General features: G+C 38.2%; 1 protein-coding gene across 1 annotated transcript in view; it reads right to left on the bottom strand.

Moving 5' to 3' along the window:
- Positions 1 to 20,027, bottom strand: part of ATP8A2 (ATPase phospholipid transporting 8A2) — a 294,058-nt gene that overhangs the window by 213,882 nt on the left and 60,149 nt on the right. Inside the window, exon 23 of the mRNA XM_019474848.1 lies at positions 19,404 to 19,468. Coding sequence (XP_019330393.1) covers positions 19,404 to 19,468 — 65 coding nt within the window. The remainder of the gene's footprint in view (positions 1 to 19,403; positions 19,469 to 20,027) is intronic.

The following is a 20,027-nucleotide window of genomic DNA, read 5'->3' as shown; positions in this document are numbered from 1 at the left end:
TAACACCTATAGTGAGAGGAAACCTGAACAGTCGATTTTCTAATAGAGTTCTACCAAGATCAATTCATGCTTGAAACTATTGCTTATCTTCAAAGTACCAAAAGAAATGCAAACCTTTTGTCTTGCAACTCAAGTACAACAGGTTAATAAGCAAGAAAGGGACAAAAATACAGAGCTCTGAAAAATCAAATACAAGCAAGCTTTCTTAGAACAATTGATTTTTACTTCAACTGGCAGCACATGTGTGAGCAACAGCAAACAGGATGTGGCACAGATCCGAATCCCCCCTTCTGCCCCCACTTCCACTCTTGAAACTGGGCACAAGGCAGCCAGTTCCTTCAGCCCATCCCTCGCCATGTGGCACATGAAGAACCAGCAGCAGGGTACAGCTACTGCCCACCCCCTGAAGATCACTGTCTCAGGAGAAGTGGGGCCTGGGTGTACAGACTAGCTCAAAGCTAGTCCAGAAGTTGCAATAAAATTGTCACTGTTTCTGCTGAGTTTTACTTCAGTTCTAAGTCAAATTCAATTAATTTTTGTGCATACTTTAAAAAAAATGCTTGCTACTATACCACAGCTTTAACTGCTCAGAAGAGACTAGGTTTAATGATAAAAGTGCATGGTTGGAGGCTCTTAAAAGGCCTGAAGCCTTGTCTAGAGGGTTTTAAAACAAGAAAAAACATAAAAAGCCTAGGGTTTCTAAAAGATGATGATACAGGGTACCACGATTTTCCTGAATATCGCTCAGTAGCCAGAGATTATTTTATGTTACTTGACTTCCTCAAATAGCATTGCCTACTTGGCACAGGCTATATCCTTGGGGAAGGGTGATGTGCATGAACAAGCATGGGTCTCCTGACAGCAGCTTCAGAGATACACTGTCTGCGGATGGTCTGGCCTTGCAACATCCTTACATAGGAGTGGAGAAGGATACAAGCAGGAATGAGGACAGCTTGGACACTGGCCTCCTTGCAGATCAAAGGAAGTGAGTGCCTCTACTCAGCTGTTCCCTAGACAGCATTCCTAGTTATTTTGTTAACTAAGATTGTTTCAAAAAAATATAGTAAAGTCCTCAGAATTCCAAGCGCCTCCAAGCTGCACAGGAAGAGAAAAATGGCCTTTGCTAAACACAGTCCTATTTAATACTACGTAAGATGACCTTAGGAGGATCTTAAAATGAAGTTTGCCCTTGCCATCACATCCTGCAATGGTTAGGCAGTTTCTTCACCAGCCATGGTACACAGTCAGCACTGATATTTCAGACAAACTGCAAACTTGAAGGATTACACGTGTTCAGTTGACAATTTAGTGTCTTCGTATTTTCATAGCTACACAAGAGGCAACAATCCCAGGTAGTGTGTTTGAGGGGGATGGAGATGAGACATTTTCTTGTTTCAGTGACTGAAAGTTCATCCATGGGCTATTTTGTAAGAGCTGTCCTGATGTTAACATTAAGTTTCAAATCACTTCACACGACTATTTTAATAATCTTGAAGTTCCAGTACTGATGAGAATCTATGGAGAGCTCCCAAACAGATAATCACTCACTGAAAGAGTGTTAAAATTATATAATCTTAACACCACGTAACAACCAGTTTCAGCAATTTAATACTTTAGATATAAAACAAAAACCACAAAAAGCCTTCTCCCAGCTGAAGTCAGTAAATGCTTTACCTGACAAGAATCAGAAATACCCAAAATAATGAAGTCTATCACAGCAGTTTTTCAGACAGTATGCAAGACCCCTGTAACTCACAGGGATGCTGAGCCCTCATTTACCCCAGCCTCCTAAGACTCCAGGTACTGCATGCCTCCCAAAGCTTATTCCACTATCTGACAAGACGATTATGTTCACCTTCTAAAAAAATTCTATACAAATGGACAATTTCAAAAGGCAGCACCATAAAGATTTTCAGAGCTCTAATTCCAGTGTAGAGTAACACACAGTTAAGGCAACAATATTCATAACTCTAAAAGCAAAATATTCATTCATGTATCATACAGACTACTTTTCTGACTATGTGAACTGAAATCCGATCGTGGGAATTAGGGATTTAGCCACAATTACTTTAGACATTGAAATTAGTTGGGACAGAACACCATCTTTCGGAAGACACTGGCAGAGCTGAGCTGACCATAATTCTCAGGTTGGCCAGGGGTCCCTCAATGCTACAAATACATCTGTACTTTCTTGCTCCAAGCTTCCTTCGGGCCCTAGTTAACCTTTGCTCATAAAGCATCATGTGTTCCAAAAATGCTTAATGGAAAAGAATATTGTAACCAGCCATTTGTACATGTGAACCCAAACTCAGGACTATTGAAACTGCATTTGTGAGGCAGTAGAATGGTCTTAAAACCACATTGGCAATTTTTCCAGCAGAATGTATTTCTACTCGATGCCCTATTGGAATACAAAAAAAAGACTTTTTCCCCTCCTTATTTTAGTCCATGTTATTTAGCCTACTTAGTCCTTAAAATATGCAGTCTACTTTAGTCCATATTAACACCAGACTTCTCTTAAGCACACATATGTAACAAGCTTCCCTCCATTTAAAAAGAAATAATGCTAGAATACTGATGACAGCAATAATGACAGTATGTATATTAATAGCCAAAAATCCCAGTAAGGAACCTGGCCATTTTTTGGTAGATGCTGCTATGATGGAAAAGTAGAGGCACTCCGGGACTTTATGCTCACTGAGTAGGCAATACACAGCAGTTAGTTACCTTGCCTGTCTAGTGATCAAAGCTCCCAGTGCAGAGATTAAGGCAGTATGAGTAGGAGTGCTTCATCTCTTATAAGGCTAAGATGTGCTAGATGCATGCTTGGTCCTACATGGCTACCATTCACTTTAAGATGCATTTCGAATAATATTAAGTTTGAGAATTCCTGTAGGTCACCACCACAAAAAGTTATATTGAAGATCTATATTGCTCTTGGGAGATAGTAGTCCTACTACACTTCTGTACAACAGCTACAGCAACAACTTTTTATTTCCTTGAGCACAGCACTCTCCTTGTATATTGACAAATAGGAATGACTCATTCTTGGCAAACGTACTTTCTAATGTTTTTTTGCCAGAATAATCCCTCTGATTTGCAGATTTCCTTATTGAAGATTCATGTGGCTCCTGGGTGCTGGACAAACCACGAGTCAAATAATCTGTCACAAGCTCTACTTTATTTACAACCTCAAGTACCTAAATCATTTCCATTTCTTAGCTTCACATACTTCCATCATACAAAAAAACCCCCCCACCAAACAAACTAAACAGTTATCTGCTGCCTTTTCTCCCTCCAAAACCAGCACAATGGATCTCTCAACTGTCCTTACTTGACTTCTCCAAAATACTCTGTCCACCTACACTACAAATTCCAATAAAACTACTAATGGCAGGTAATGAACCACAGAGGAAAAAAGCATTGTTTTTCAGATACTCTATACCCTGCCAGACCCCCACAAATAGCCCATTCTATCCCCTTCCTCCATTGCAGACTTGTTTATTCCTTACAGATTCAAAAGCAACAAAAAAACCATTAAAATTGACATATTTGTTTGCAATTGCCACTGCTAGGAATGACTACATTGCATGATGTATATAGAGGTCATAGGGCAGCCTTTATGTAGATGCTGTTCTTGTTTGACTAACTACTCTGTAATGCATTATAAACCAGTGATTTACAATGGCATTTCAGATAAGCTCAGAAGCATCTCTGCATCCAAAGCCAGCAAAGTTTTAACATTGCTAATCCTAGTCCTAACAATTTAAACAAATGTTCTATTCCCATCTACAGTTGGTGCAAATTGACATTTCCCTGACATCCACAGGTAGCTCAGGAAGCAAGAGTAGCTCTGCTGCTGCGCTGCTCATCATCTGACTGCTTTTGTCTAATTCTGGAGAGAACTGGAAAGAAAAAAAAAATCTTATTGACACTGCATAACTGTTGTCCAGCAGAGACACTGGTACCCACTCAACTGAGAAGCTGAACACACCTGATTGGCTTTCATCCTGATGATTTCCTATATTTTTTTTTTTTTTAAGCCAAGAATATAAAGATGCTATGTAATATAAAGGTGCTATGTAAGAAAGCCCCAGGCAAACTCCTCTTTTCTAGTCAAATAAAGACCATTCCCTAAGGTGAACACTAACTTCCAAAGACCTTTTTTCCCAGAGTTTTAAAAACACACCATTTAGTTCCCTATCAGTTTACTCCATGTGTACATCTGAAGTTTTTATTAAAGTTTATCTAATAAATATGATACCCACTTCAATTACTAAAAATAATTTTAATAAGAAAACTCCACAAAATCATCAAGATCACGTTTCTTTTTTAAAATTAAACCACCAGAGTCATTTCCCTAAAGATTTAGTTGTACAATAGATTTATTTTATTAATATTTACTAAGCCTATTAACTCTGCCTACTGAACTGTAGAGTTTGTCTGTCAAGCTCTGGATAGAACTATAAATCCCTTGAGAACTTGATAATGTTAAACCTAATATAGACAGAGCAATTAAGTTTTAATAACTTGAAAAGAAAGTAGAAGTCTTCAAAGAAATCAGCTAGTTAATTTTTGAACCCATCCCCCCTTTCCTTATGTTATTTACAGATAAGTTGGGCAATATTAATTCTATAATGAAGATAAACATTACCATACCAACCTAGATCTTACAAAGCCCCTTAACTATTAATTGGTTTTATTCATCCACATTTTCCCAGACTTCTACAGACTAAACTCCACATCCAAAACCACATGCTCTGCTGACCTTTTTCCCCACTGCGAACACAGAATTCTTGAAGCCAGACAACTTTGGTCACCATTAGCCACATAAACGGTCCCCAGTTGTACTGCAGAATTTGATACCTTGTCTTTCTACAAATAACTGTATCTTATTAGTTCAGTGAATTCTATACTTTAGCTACAAGAACTTGAATTAATAACAGACACCAAATTCCTCCATCTTTCAAAACAGAGGAAAGCGTCCTTGTGATGTGTCGGTTTTGCTGGACACAGAAATGGACAAAGATTTTATGTCTAGCTTCCTACTAAGTACTCACCATCATTTCTGTCTTTTGGTGCAAATTGGATATTGTCAATCCATTACTGATATGATCCTGGGCTGAAAAACATTTCAACCTGTAGTTGTCTCAGGAGTCACCTTCTCACCACACAGATCAGAGTTGAATACTGAATACAGGCTGTACATATTAGCCTAAAGAGGAAGCAAGTACTTAAATCGAGAAGATCTGTATAAGCATTAATTTCTACCCTACAGTCACTGTTATACGAGCCAGCAGAGGCCCTAAAGTAGAATACTTCTTGACTCAGAGACAAGACTTGCTTCCAAGGATTTATCTAAGGGATGTCAATGCCCTATGGCCATACTTCGAACAAGAAGGACATGCAGGTAGACTGAACTAACGTCCAGGTTACCCTTCTAGGATGAAGAAGTTACTTACTTTTAATGTTTCAGACAAGAGAAAGTAAAACCACCTTGTACTGAACAATTCTCTTTACCTGACCAGAAAGGAGCACCAAAGGATCCAAAGACACATGCATGAATGAACACATTAGCAAAATGGACTAGATAAAAATCAAAGGTGAAGGCCTGGTTGAGGACTTTGTTAGGTGAATTGCCATACTGGATCACTTAAAGTATTTTTCCATAAAGCCTTTCATCAAAGAAGTGTCAGTACTCCCTTCATACCAGATCAGCAACTAGTTCCACATGGAAGAGCATATTAAACACTGAAGTTACAGCATAATCAGCTCTAATTAAAAAAAAATCCATTAATTAGATGAAAGCTATAGCTTGTAAACTTCAATTTAAGGTGAGATAAACTTGCAAAGGTGCTTGTTATGAAGCACTGCGTCACAAAGGCAGTTTCCCTGATAAACACTTGAAGTCCACAGCACCTAGAAAGTATTCTGGTTTAGTTATTTCAGAACCTCTGTGGATACAATTAGGCAGACACCCAGCTGGCCATTCCATGCACCTGCCCCCTTCTCAGCTGTAATTTTATCACTTGAATATAAAACTCAGCCTCTAAGGGTACACAGTGATCCCAAATACTAGTCTACTCACTAGGGAGTATTTATTTAAACCCAGTTTATTAGATATAGAACTGCAAACCCCTAATTACAAAACAAAGTTTGAATGATTGGGAGCATATCAGGAGATGAAAAGTCAAGAATAAATCAGGCTTACAGGGCAGGCAAAACCAGGCTTTACAGCCATTTTGACAGAACTGCTTCCCAAAACAGGTTTTCAAGAAAGGCAAGAGACCTACATTGAATTAATGCCCAATGGAATGGGAATGCGTAGGGTGAAATAACTGCACATACCAGAAGCACCCTGCATTATTCGTCTCAGCCAGCAGAAGCTATCAAATGGTTAATTTCAGTGACCAAAAATGTTAGTCCTTTAAAAGGCTGTCATGTGTTTGTGGCACACACGTTACCATTTGAATAAAACTTGCACCAGTATCTAGTATCAGCGCTTCTCCGGGAAGTGAGAGCAAGGTTTGAGCAATTTTTGTAAAAAAAAAATTAAATAAGTCAGGGCTGTGTCTGAAGAATTCCCCATCATTTCAACAGCATTATCCTGGAGTAAATAGCAGGAGAATGTGATCCAGTTTCCCTCAAGTCCTGAAGTGAAGAGGTGCTGCCCATAATGAGTAAGGGCTATTATAACTGAGCTTGCAATTGACAATTTTGTTCTCAACTATTAGGATGCAGTAACAAACAGTCATGAGACACTGTGCAGCACAGGTTGTCTGTGGGTCACCATACTTCCAGGATATATGCCACCATAAAGACAGACTAATCACTATATATTGCATTTTTTCTTCAGACTTCTCAGTGGCTCAACATCAAAGCATGTACCCAACCATCCTGTAAGGACTAGCACAGCCACAGCTTACAGCAGTCCTACTTGCAAAGAACTTGTCATCTAGTTTATGGACCCTATTGTGGTTGTACTTAGGTCAACAGCAAAACATTTACCCACAGAATTCTCTAAGTAACTCTGCAAGCTGTTACATTTCTTTTTTAAATTAATTAGCAGCAAACCAAAAGAACAAAGTTATTTATGGAATATGTTTTATCTATAAACAAATTGGAGTCTTTTGGTTTTTTTTAAGGAGAGCCTATTCAAAATTAAAAATATATTTCTCCCAATGACGCAGCTTGTTCATGACAAGCTAGTAACACATTCTCTGACAAAGGATAATGCAGGTGGTCTACTCTGCCATAGAAAGACATCATCACAACATGACTATACCATAGTCTTTTTGCTTTAAAGTTTGACTGGGTTTAAGATGTTAAGATTTAACCCTGCTCCCATAAGAATAACAGGGTCAAATAAACAGAATATCTTACATTGCTTATTTGAGCAAACAGCAAGGATGATATACGGAAACACTCTGCTTTTGCAAGAATACACTTTTCTTCTATCAAATCAAAGGCAAACTGCAAAGTCTAAACTCTATGACAGCTCCCGTATATCCACAAATTTGATATTTCTGGAGGGGGTGGGGAGGGAAGGAAGTGCAGAGGTTGGAAAACTACCAATTCAGAAAACAAATTGATTATGTTCTCCATAGCTAGTTTTGCCACACAAATAATCTGTCACAACACGTTTATAATGCTGCATTTAGAAAAACACTAGCAAAAAAGTTCATGACATAGAAGGAAAAAAAATTGAAGCACTCCCAGGATAAGCACATCTCACAGCAGAACAAGAGACTCATAGCTGAACAGGAGACTTCACCACAGCTTGAGGAGCATGCTTCAGTGACTAAGCTGAATTTATTTTGTAACACACATTTTACTTAAGTGAGGCATGCCATGAAATGCAGCCAGCCTACCAAGAAACATGCTTATAGAACTTGCTACCATTGCTCGACTAAAACTCACTGTCTACTTTTATCATGATGGGGTAGGAGGGAGAACACAGTAGTACAAGTGAATAGTTAAGTTTTCCATGGATTTGATTCTTTTCCTAAATTAGCCTATTTCTGAGTAGAAGGAAAAAGGAATACCCGAGAAGAGCACAAGACTCAAGTTTGCAAGAACCAAAGCGATTACACCAATTCTAAGCTTATGAGGCAATTTCTCTAAGAGTCTTCCCACCACCACAGCCCTGGTCTGCATCAGGGCCGTCAAGAGCTTCACAAGTGCACTCTTATCTTGCCTGGCTAGCTTGAAAAAACAGAGTATGAGACAAGCATACATACCACCGCAACCCAGCATGGTGGAAGCTTCAAGAGAACATCTGAACCACCTCAGCTCCGATTAATACTCATATTCCCAAAGCTCTCCAAAAAAGCATTAAGTACTGACGTTTCAGAACTGTGACTTTAGGCCTGCTTAGATCCCTGGTTATGATAATTTTAGGATTTGGGAATTATTTGAAAACGCAAGATATCCAAATCAGTTTTGTCTTGAAACTATGGAGAGATCACACTCACTACACCTAGCTTCAATCAGCTTATGTTCTCTAACAAATCACTTTCTAAATATGAAACAGAGCAAAACTGACCCTCTAGCATCACTACCTCAGTTAAATGACTGGAGTTACATATATGAAAACACGTCTTGACACATTTTTCAGTAAAAAATAAGCATACATCATTGTGGCAAAGGCACATAAAAACCCTAGAAGTTTCTAAACGATTTCTCTGATTGGTTCTACTCTATGCAGAAGGTTAAAAGGCAGAAGAAACACATACATAGGCAGGTATTAACTTCATACAGCTGGAGAATTGCTTAATTCTAGTTTCTGAGAGACCAATCAGCCCAGAAAAATTGTGGGACTTATTCTAGCTTCAACCAAACATAAAACATTTTTTCTTAATTCTCATGTGAAGGAAAATTTCTTTCTTTATGTGACTGATGAGCAGGCTTGGAGTAATGAAGCTTCAGCTACAAGAATGATTGTCTGATTCTCTAATTCTTAAGAAAAAGGAAATAATCTTCAGAAAGGGTTTAACAAAGTAAGTATTATGGGAACCACAAAAATAAGATCACAGATACCTATATCTCTCTATCTTCATTTTCTGAAGATGTGATCAAGACGTACCGTAATTCTTACCCTGAAGCAGTAGTTCTCCACTATCTTTATTAAGTTAACAGTGCAGGTCAATAAATCCTATTGCTTTAGGCTGGCCACACACCAAGAAAGGAAGACTGCTTATGCTTAAAAAACCCACACAAACTTGCATGAACAAGGACTCCCCTTCCCCTGCAATGAAAGCAGATGATCAGATATGAAAATAAGTATCTTGAGAGAAGAAAGGAGTATTTAGTTCTTACCCTTCAATACAACAGACAAATTTGAATTGTTTCTACAGATGTGTAATATTAGCCATGTCAATCAAAAGGATCAGCATCCATAACTCATTTACCTACAGATCAGACACCTGCTTAGTCTTATTCCCCTAGAAAACACACCATCATGCTTTAACATAAGCAAAAACTGCATTTCATGGGTAGCTTCTCATTTAAAAAAATCCTGCTTTCACTTCATTATGCATCCTTATGTTTCCATGGTCTCTTGTGCTTATTAGAAAGAACTGTTTCAGTATGCTACAGAGGATCCCATCTTCAAAGCAAACAGATACTTCCTTCACTGTCCAGCTGAAGCCATTATTATATTGTTACTTACACAACAGAAGACAAACCTGGATAACACTCATGGATCACCTATTGAGAGATAAGCCTCCACATATGTGAAGATCATTAGCAGTTTTAAGAGAAATAGTGTTTGCTACCAGTCATTTTCCCCTAACATATGAGAGCTCTTACAAACAAGCCAGCAAATTTTAGGTGGAATTCAGAGAACACACATTCTTCCTTTCCATTTTTATGTAATATGATCGATTCTGTCCTATAGCATGGACAAGGCATTAGCAGGATGCGCCCCCAGTTGTTAAAATACTTGTAGCCTAATGCTGCAAAAATCTTTTCTGGGTCTTGTCAAATGTGATCACTATTAGAACTTAAGAAATGAAGGGAAAAGTAACTTAGAAAAGAGAGTGTGTGGGGTTGGGTTTTTTTAATAGCACTCCCCAGCCCCCCCAATTTCCAGCTATAGAAGGAAGAGTTATTTAGAAACCTGGTCTTTGGACTTCTAAAGGTCCTTGCATTTCTTCAGGTCCAAGTGCCTCCACTTCATCCAAACCAACTATCACAGTGCCAGAAAACACTAACAGAAAAAAACAGCACCACAGATAAGGGAAAACAGTCATTAATGAATGCTGAAAAGGGAAAGCAGGATGAAACAAAAACACCGGCCCAATTCATTCACCATTCACAGCTCAAACCTATTAGTATTACTTCCTGAAAAAACAGTAATCTAATACTTAAGTTAGTCCTGTGTGTACTTAAACCTACAGGTCCAGCTAACACCTATATTCTTTCATTTGTAATTCTACATAGTAGGCTGAAATCAAAGCAGCTTTTCACATGAAGACCTGTATATTTTCCAAATACATACAACTAACTTTCTATGCAGATCATCAAATATCTGGAGTTATGATTCTATTTGTTCTTCAAAAACAAACAAGAAAAAACATTAAGTCTCTTCTACCTAATAGGTTTGAAGATTTATCTGATTACTAGATGCTATTCCTTGTCTAATTTATTAGCTTGATGTCTGTTTCTAGATTAAGAAAAAAACAGAAATTTGAGCAATATAGAGAATTTGGTACAATAGAGAAATGTATTCTTTCCCTAGTTTTCCTAACTAGCTTCCTTTGCAAATTCCCAGTACTATACAGCAGAGCTGATTACAATTCCAGGCTGACTGGTAATTGAAGTAACTTATTAGCCACAAGACCAGAGGAGCATCCCAGATGCCTCTCTGAAGGATAGCTGATGGTTGGCTAAAACTCAGCTTGTCCACATTGATCAGTTTTCCAGAATACTAACTTTGTCTGAAAGTATTTGGGCAGATGATAGCAGGGGAGAAAAAAATCCCAGTTTCCTCTCTTGGGCAACACACAAGATGTAGATGCTTTGAAGATTACAAAGCATTAGCAGTACAGGACTTGTTCTCGTCTTTCCAGCAGTTATCTGTACACCTTACTACCTTTTAGTAGGACTGAAGTACATTATACCAATGCTTTGGAGCTCCCAGTAGTAGGTAACTTTGGTTTTAGTCTGAAAAGCTGACAATGACATTACTCCCAAGGAATGGGAGTAATCAGCATGACACCACTGACAAAGGGCAGATGTCCTTTCTTCCAATAGCAGGAGCATCAGGATCCGAAAAGCAATACCTTCAAAGTTTCTCAGAGCTTCACAGGCACTGTCTTCTGTAGTTGTGCTCAATAATTTGAAATACAGATTTATATAAAACAACTCACATACTGTGTATGCTAAAGAAATTCCTGTAGTGAAGCTAATACCTTTCCTATGGAAACCACAATGCTACACAAATCTTTGTCATAAGTATAGTACAGAAGACACTATTGGAACTATATTCTTTGCTTGAAGACAGACATGCTGACAGACAATTTATTTTTAATGGCCTATTCCTCAGGTTTTTCTCCTCTCCAGACAGTCTGAGTTTTCCCAATGGTTATTAGAAAAAGTTTTAGGCAGCAACCCAGCAAGACCTGCTTATTTCTAGCATATGGGTAAATCCAGTGACCAGATCAGAGCTCTACTTCAAGAGATCCAGAGCAGTTTAGATGCATGATTCTCAGATAATCCTAGATCTATAGATCTATCAGTATTTAAATACAATGAATAATGGTGCCTGTTAAAGATGTCCTTAATAGATTTTTTTTTAAACTCTGTTCAGAACTGTGAGAAGGAATGTGCCCGTAAGAATGAAGGTCGTGAAAGTCATTGGATAAATCCAATAATATTCTCATGCTTAAGAGATTTTCCTTATAGGTTAATAGAACCTTCATAGTAATGCTACCCTACAGAATAGCAAAAATAAGATAACAAAATAAGCAAGTTGTCCAGATCCTCACTCTTCACGACTAGAATACAAAATACAACTGCATGTAAAGCTTCCCTGCAGATACTAAGACCCAGTTTTGGAAGTCAAGACACTGACTGCAGACAACAAATTACACTGTGAAGTTTTGTTTGTTTTTTTAAGAATACTACACAACATTATGGTAGCACAAACAGGTTTATCCATACTCATGTTCAATAGCTCATCCAAGCAGCAAAGCATGCAAAAGATGCAGCTGAGCAAGCAGAGAAGTGAGGGAGGCCAGTTTCTGCTTCTATGCTTATATTTTCAGTCATGTTATCATCAATAGACACTGGCATTGAGGGTTCTTATACTGGAGTATCAGTTTGTTGTTACTTACACATCTATGTATAACACAGGATGATGATGTTCAGTCCAGGCACAAGTTCTGCAGGACATGTTCACTGTGTAGCTCCATTCATATCAACAGAATTACTTTACAGCAAAATACTACCCACAAGTTCAGAATTGGGTCCCTCCAATTTTGCCCTTCCACTACTGTTAAATAGAACCCAATGTGATAACCAATCGATATGGTTCCCAGCTCTCCTTTCTACAGCATTGCAGGCGGGGGGGGAACACACCCCACATTCCTCGGCTGCAATATCCACTACTCTGATCTCAGGCTTTCCAGGGCCTCTCTGGGTCATTAGATTTCCCTTCTTCAGCCTTCCATCTCACTGCTCTCACAACTCAATTTCTATGAGATACCAATGAAAGAAATTTGTCCAGGTTAAGAGCTGTACAGTAAGACTTTATAGTATTTCAAGTTTAATTAAACAGAAACTGAATCCAAGAATTACACTCAAAGTAAATCTCATGCTCAAAATATTTTCACTTGAAAAAGCTTTATTAGGAAAAGGAAAGAAAAACTAAGTGACCATTATGTATTTTTGCGTATGCATGTAGTTAAGTCTATAAGGGATAAATATTTGCAGATTATTATGTCCAGTTTCTAGAATTCAGCTGAATCAAGCTAGGGATTAGTCTTTCCTATTCCCAGTAGTTCTCAGAAGAGAACAGAAAAGATTGATTTTTTCCTCAAGTGCATGATTTGGAAAGAAAAATAGCTCTCAAAAACAAGCCAAGACAGTTGTTTGATCACATCTCACCTGCTGCTGCATCCAAGGAACAGAAGTGGGGGAAAGAATTCACACAGGGACTGCACAAAGGGGAAAGTGTATCAATATTTAAAGGCTCTAAGCTCAACTTGGATCTTGTAAAAATTCATTTTTAGCATTAATGGATTTCAGAGGTGGAATATATTAAATATGCTACAGAATTTCAGTGTGAGAATCTTCTATTGATAGTTTTTAGGCTAAGTTGAACAGAAGTCAATTTCTGTTACAGGTGCAACATACAAAAAAAGCATTACTATGGAGATCCAATACTGAAAAATTGGCAGTAAGTAGCTAAAGACACTTACCTTAGAATTGAAAGAACCCATGGCAATTATTAACAAAACATGTAAGAGTATTATATTTAGACATGCAAAATTCAGTTCTACATTAAGAATAGTGATAAGAGTACTTGAAAAAAACAGAATTACTTTGGTTTGAAAACAAGACTGATGTAATACAAAGCATTTTTGATGTACCAGCTTCACAAGTTTGTGCTCCTGTTTCGGAAAAACCACGTTATCTGAGCTAAAGCATCACAGTCACCTTCAATATCAGATATGTCTTCATGATGTGCCATGTAATCACCCATCATCACTTACTTCACTTAAAGACCAGCAACTATATATCAATGAGGTTTTTTCACTTGTCTGACATGCCACAGTTGTCCATTTCTGTCTGGTTTTAAGTGTTCTGAAAGCTTCCATTAGTTTTTATGTTTACTGAAAAACTTTAATACTGTTGTCTTTGATTATAGCATCCAGACATAAACTAAGTCTTCCACACATGAAATTATTGGAACATCTACTAAATGAGGCAGCAGCAGAGGAAAATTAGAACGTGCAACACCTTCTCCACAAAGCTTTTTTTTAAATGTACAAGTGTCTAACTAGAACTTGAATAAACTAAGAATAATATCTATTTTACCTGCTGCTTTTGCTAAAACCTATCCACTTACCAGTGGCTTGTTAAGGACTCTGCATTACTCAACATGACTCAACCGTGGTTATGTTTTACAGGCTATTTCAAATATAAAATCTGCATTTAATACTGAAATGCTGCAAGAATACTGTCTGAAGTAAATTCTCAAATTTGCACAGGGGATGTTATTTAACAACTATAACTTTTCAAACCCAAATCACTCCAACAGCAGCCATAACCCCCTTCCTTAGAACCTCTGCCAGAGACATGCACAGCTAAGATTAAGTTTGTCATCTCCAACTCGGACTTATCTAAAGTTACGGGACCAGAAAAAGATGTTCTCAGCTTTTTATAATTGCAAAATTTAGGTGATGTTATTTCAAAGAAGTAAGGCTACACAAATTAAAAGCATGAAAAATAAAGACACCAATCTTTTATGTTTTTTTCGAACTGTTATAGTATTAGCTCACATTTTTGGCTCATGAAAGGGAAACCAGAAGGAATCAGCTAAAATTAGGTGTAGAAGATATATTGCTATGCACAGGTGGAACCCCTCTATTGTTTCTTCCCACTCCCCATTCTTCCACCACTACCTTATCATGTGCACCAAGCACCACATACATTAATTCACCAAGGAAAGTATTTAGCATTGAGTTCTGCAAAGTATCTTCAGCTATCTGCAAGAGTGAATCCTCAAGTGTACTGTGATACTAACTGATCAACACAGTTGAGCCCAAAATCAAGGTGTAAATTCAATTCAACATGAGCCATCAACAACACTACAATTCCAACTTAAAAGATTAGGAGCAGCTGCTGTACTCCCTGTATTCCACAGAACTCCTCATTCAGCTACATAACTGGAGGTAGCAGGTGGTAAAAGATGATGATAGAGTTGCCTTTTTTATCTAGGGATATTAAAATATGCCTGATAAAAGTTGATTGCTTATTTCTTTTCTATGTTAGCAGAGGTCAGGTGAAAAGAGGGGAGGGAGGGGTTTCATTCTACGTCAACCCATGTTTGATCAAGGCTTCTCATTCTAGTGTGTCCTTAGACTGAGCCGCGTGGCAAGATGCATACAAAATGGCTCATATTCCTGATGGTGTCATCCTTGACCTCTCATGCTTTACAAGTATGACTAACTGTTCCTATTTGAGGAACAGATCCATCTTAATGGCCAGTATTCTGTAGAGTCAAAAAGTCTCCCATCCACACACACTCTTTAAAGACAAACACAGAGTCCTCAAGGGTCTTAAAATAGGCTCCACAACCCCATCTATCCAACCAAAGCGCTTTCTGGCATTGAGACAGTAGGAGACTCCAGTAACATTTTCATAGTTACATGCGACTAATGACGCCTCTACCATCACTGGGTCTGTCTGTCAATATACCTTTGATTGGCATTCATAGTGGAGACTGTTGATTAGATAAGTCTGCCAACACTTCAACATAATAAGAGAACAGATTGTCAATAAAAAAGTTTCTCCTTATCTTATTCCATATCAAGACTAATACAACCTCAAATCTTCCTAGACTGTTCAATCCATTCAGCTTCTCAGTTTGTTACCCTGTCTTTTTTAATCTGTACCCATTTTCTCATTTGTAGAAGTCTAGTTTCTCTAGAAGTTAACTCTCTGGAGTTAAGACCCAGAGATTAACTTTTAATTTTTAGGTATCACTGCAAAAATATATACTTCTGTATTCAGTTTTCCAGACTTCCAGTTTTCACTTCTCAAGTAGTTAACAGAAGACGTCAAAACAGGAGCACCACATTTACTTATGAGAAAGCTTAAAAATTATGAAAATAATTGCTTGCCCTACTATTCCTCACTTGATTCTAGCCTCCATCTCCAAAACAGCAGGGACAGCTGTTCACTCCTGTCCTCCCACTACCACCTCAGAAGACTTCAATCTGAAACTGGGCAATGGAGTCAAGATTCAGCAAGTGGAAGTGGGTGGGGTAGATCTGTCACCTTTTCCCTTTCATACCCTCCCTTTGATGGGGAAAGGAATATTTAGCCTCTAACTTATTTAATGATTTTCCCCCCCCTGCAGGGGTCCTGTCTATCACTTCAAGTGAAGTTTCAGCACTCTACAGTATTTGCAAAGCTGGCATGTGGGAAAGTGAGAAGAGATGCTTTGGTCAATGACATTTTCTCCCAGTTCAGTTCCCACAATACCTTTCCTTCATACTTCTTGGCTAAAGTTTGGGAAAAGGTTGAACATATAAAATCCTCAAAGTGCATATGCTACCAAGATCAGAAAGGAATTAAAATAAGCCTTCAAGTACTTGAAAATAGGAGATTCCCTCTATACTTTCTTGGAATACACTAGTTACCATCTTTCAGCATTTTCTGTACCCTATACTCTTTAGCTCTTGTTTCTTTTTCCTGTTAGGTTTCCTCTCTAGCAGCCACTTTTGCTTCTGTAGATCTGTGCTAAGATAAGAATAAGAGGAAGGACAGGTTTCACTTTCTTGTTACAATTAGTTTGGCATTTAGTGTATATACTGAGGCAGGGGTTGTCAACTGAAGCTGTGAAGTAGGCAGCTGACGCTCCAAAAGGGACTCAAAAGGTGGGGTATGGAAACCATCAGCATGCCTTCTCCCTAACCCATATACACAGCCTATCAACTGCAAGCAGATCAAGCTGAAGAGATATGGTTGCACAATGAGTTCTTGCTAAAGCAGCACTTTTAACATCATATAGGATCTACTGAATCAAAACCAGCTGTCACAGGCATCCATTTTCTCATGTTTCAGAATAAGAATCAAAGACTTGCCTAAAAAGCAGAGGGATCTAATAAGACTTTATCTATGCACTTGACATTCTTGAAATTAGCTAAACCCCCTGCTTTTCTAAAGCAATGAAAACATACCAAATTTTAAAAATAAAACACAAAAGCCTTTTGGGAGTCTGAAAATCCTACAGTAATAGATGTAAGTGTATTCCTTTGTACAGCTATATGATACACATTTCAGTAAGTCTATGTCAGCTTTGTAAACAAGACAGAACCAGCTCTGACTAATTGGTGTGACTGCAGTCCTACACACAGGCCAGGGCCAAGCTGTTCTTGCTGTTGAAGATGGGAAAGGAAGAAAAAAAAAAGTTGAGATCTAGGCACATTTTTCTCACTTCTTATTGGTTAAACCCAGCCTTTCATCCCAGAAAAGGCCAGTTCATTTTTGCCTCTTACTGAAAGTCCTTGAATCCTTCTACCTACACTGCTGTTGGACATTTAAAGGAAAACCCCACGGTTGAAGCACTTGCCCTTAGGGCATATGTAGTAAGCCATTTCATTATTCATCCTGCCCTCTCATGGTCCTTTCAGCCAATTAACTGAAGTCACAATTTAAAAGCAGGTGCTGAAGCTGTTAGGTACTACTCAGCACCTTTAGTATTATATTCACTACAAATAGAGGTATCAAAAAAAAAATCTGTCCCTATATCATTGCATTCAAAACCAGAAGTAGTAAAAAAGTTAACATGGCTTGAAGACTATCTTGTCCAGCTTCCAGATGTTTCTAAACACCAAGCAACATTGGCTCTGTTTTCTTCCTCTGATCTAGCAAGAGCCTCTTCTATCCCGTCTTTAGTTTGCACCCCTTGCTTTAGCCATAGAGAATCTTTAAGTTGTCTTATTTCTGGACAGGCATCACAAAAGGCACATTGTTTGTCTCTAAATTTAGAAGAACTACTTTTAATTCAGATTGAAATAAGAATCCTATTTCCAGGGTCAAAAAACTTCAATTGTGCTTTACTCAGAGCTTCAGAATGTGTAAGAAATTTTAAAAGGAAAAAAAAGCATGACTATTTTCCTTCTTCTGGGTTGAGTTTCCAATGCTATAAAAAGAAACTGAAGTTTTCTTACTCCTGTAATCCTAACCAACTAATCTTCCTGCCTCAGGAAACAAAAAACACCAGCTGTTCATTTTCTATTGAGGTTCTGCATCTTTCTTCAGGTTAAGAGGTCCAGTCAGCCAAGCGTGGCAGAAAGCTCATCAGAAGCAGAATATTTTGAACCCACAAAAAAGAAACCGTTCCCTTAAAGGAGGACCATACAGAAGTAGAAAAGTGGAAGAAGATGGTCTGAGCAGATGAAAGTCTTAAGCAAGGCATTTAGACATCTGCTTGAAACAATATGCATGCTCCAATCTATATACACTTAATGAGGTAACTGTTTAAAAGTTAAAAAACAGAAGTTTTCTTATCCCACTAGAATTATTTAAACAAGTCTCTGACTGTGCAGAAACACAGAAAACTTAACTTCTGCAAGAGAACTAACATGGTCTTCATTGCTAGAACTTAGCAATGAGACAGCTCCCACCAGGGTGCATTATACTTCATGGAAACTAGTAATCCAGCCTCTGGAGGCAGATCATCTCCCCTTGGATTCACTGGGGTCTCCTGGGTTCTGGTGAGCTAGAACACTAGGACTTGAGATGCCACAACTGCATACAAAGAACTTGAGTCTGAGGTAAAAACACTATCAAGGCTGCTGTTAACTAAATCACATAGACACAACTGGAAAATAATGCTTACTAGGCGATTACTTTGCCACAGTAATATTCCCCTCTTCCACCAGATTTCCAGATATCCAGTAACTCCTTTGATACTCAAAGATACAGGCTTTGCATCTCCCATCCAGTCAAGCAGGATGAATTGCCAACTCTAAACACTAGTATCGGATACTGCCTATAATAGATCTTTTCATCTGTCCTACAAATACCTCTAATAGCAATCAGATATTCAAGTGATATCAAATGCTGATATTGATGCCGAAACAGGAAAACTAGAAAAAAGATCTTCTGGGAAGATTCACGTAGAAGTGTATGATTTTTCTAGTTAATTTTTGCACATATCTGAGGAGCATAGCAACCACTTACAGGCAGTTTTTGATCCAATTTTTAGGTCTCAAAAGCTGTACATAGGCAAGCTCACAGTGCAGTTTGCTCAGGCATAGGTTTGCTTACAGCTGTTCCATGCAATGCTGAAGATGACTAATTTCAACATAATAAGCTCTTTCGCTTGGTTTTCTTCTTTCTTCAAAGATGTTACTCCTGTATCTATACCTTAAAGCCTAAACATATTCCTGATGGCATACTGCAGGTTTCACCAGTTTGCAGCAGAATCAAACCCATGGACCTAATTAGTTTCTTGCTCTGAGACTTTAGTTTGATCTGTACAGCTTGTGACTGGAGACCTCAGGAGTACATTTTGCACAACCCACCCCCGTTTTAGCACAAATTGTTTGTCTTGCTACCCCTAAAGGCAAGTGAGAGAAATACAGTGAGAAAGCTCAACAACTTTCCCTTTTGTTAGCAATACCTCCTTCTGTCAAGAATTACACCAGAATTTGCTTACTTACATCTAGCGAATCCTCATTGACCAGGATGAGAGACATACTCTGTGAAATGAGTCTGCAAGAGTACCCTGCAAGAGAGAAAAAAAGACACAAGGATTTGCTTTTTGGAAGAATATTAGGAAGAATTCTCAAGACAGAAAAAAGCCTCTTATTTTCATAATAGTGAAAGCCAGTGACTGCAGTACCAGTCAATGCCACTGAAGTAGCAGTTCCTCTGCCACACGATTGCCACTGACATGAGACAAAGTCATATCCAGGATACATATACTTGGCATTTACAGAATATACAGACAGAATAAATGGTTTAATTCAAGCTTGTATTAACAGCAAGAGACAAATGCAAACTCGCATCAGACTGATCCCGTTGTATTATCCTAAAAGCTCATGCAAATTCTCTTGGGATTGGCACAGTCACATAGCTTCATAAAACAGCAGAGAATTCATTTATTTGAAGCACATACCTTTTATTGCTGATCTAAGTTACATAGGAAAAGGAAATACAATAGAATTATTTTGTATTTCTACTGTGCTTTTGTATAGAAGTGAATCACAGCAAGTTTAAGAAATTGCTGTCATAAAATGAGGCCTCAGGAAGTCTTTTACTTTCTTAAACGGAGACTGGAAGCT

The sequence above is a fragment of the Aptenodytes forsteri genome, unplaced genomic scaffold (genome assembly GCF_000699145.1).
Source record: "Aptenodytes forsteri isolate BGI_AS27 unplaced genomic scaffold, ASM69914v1 Scaffold155, whole genome shotgun sequence".
Taxonomy (NCBI): domain Eukaryota; kingdom Metazoa; phylum Chordata; class Aves; order Sphenisciformes; family Spheniscidae; genus Aptenodytes; species Aptenodytes forsteri.
Note: the sequence above shows the minus strand (reverse complement) of the source record. Positions and strands in the feature narration are given on the sequence as shown.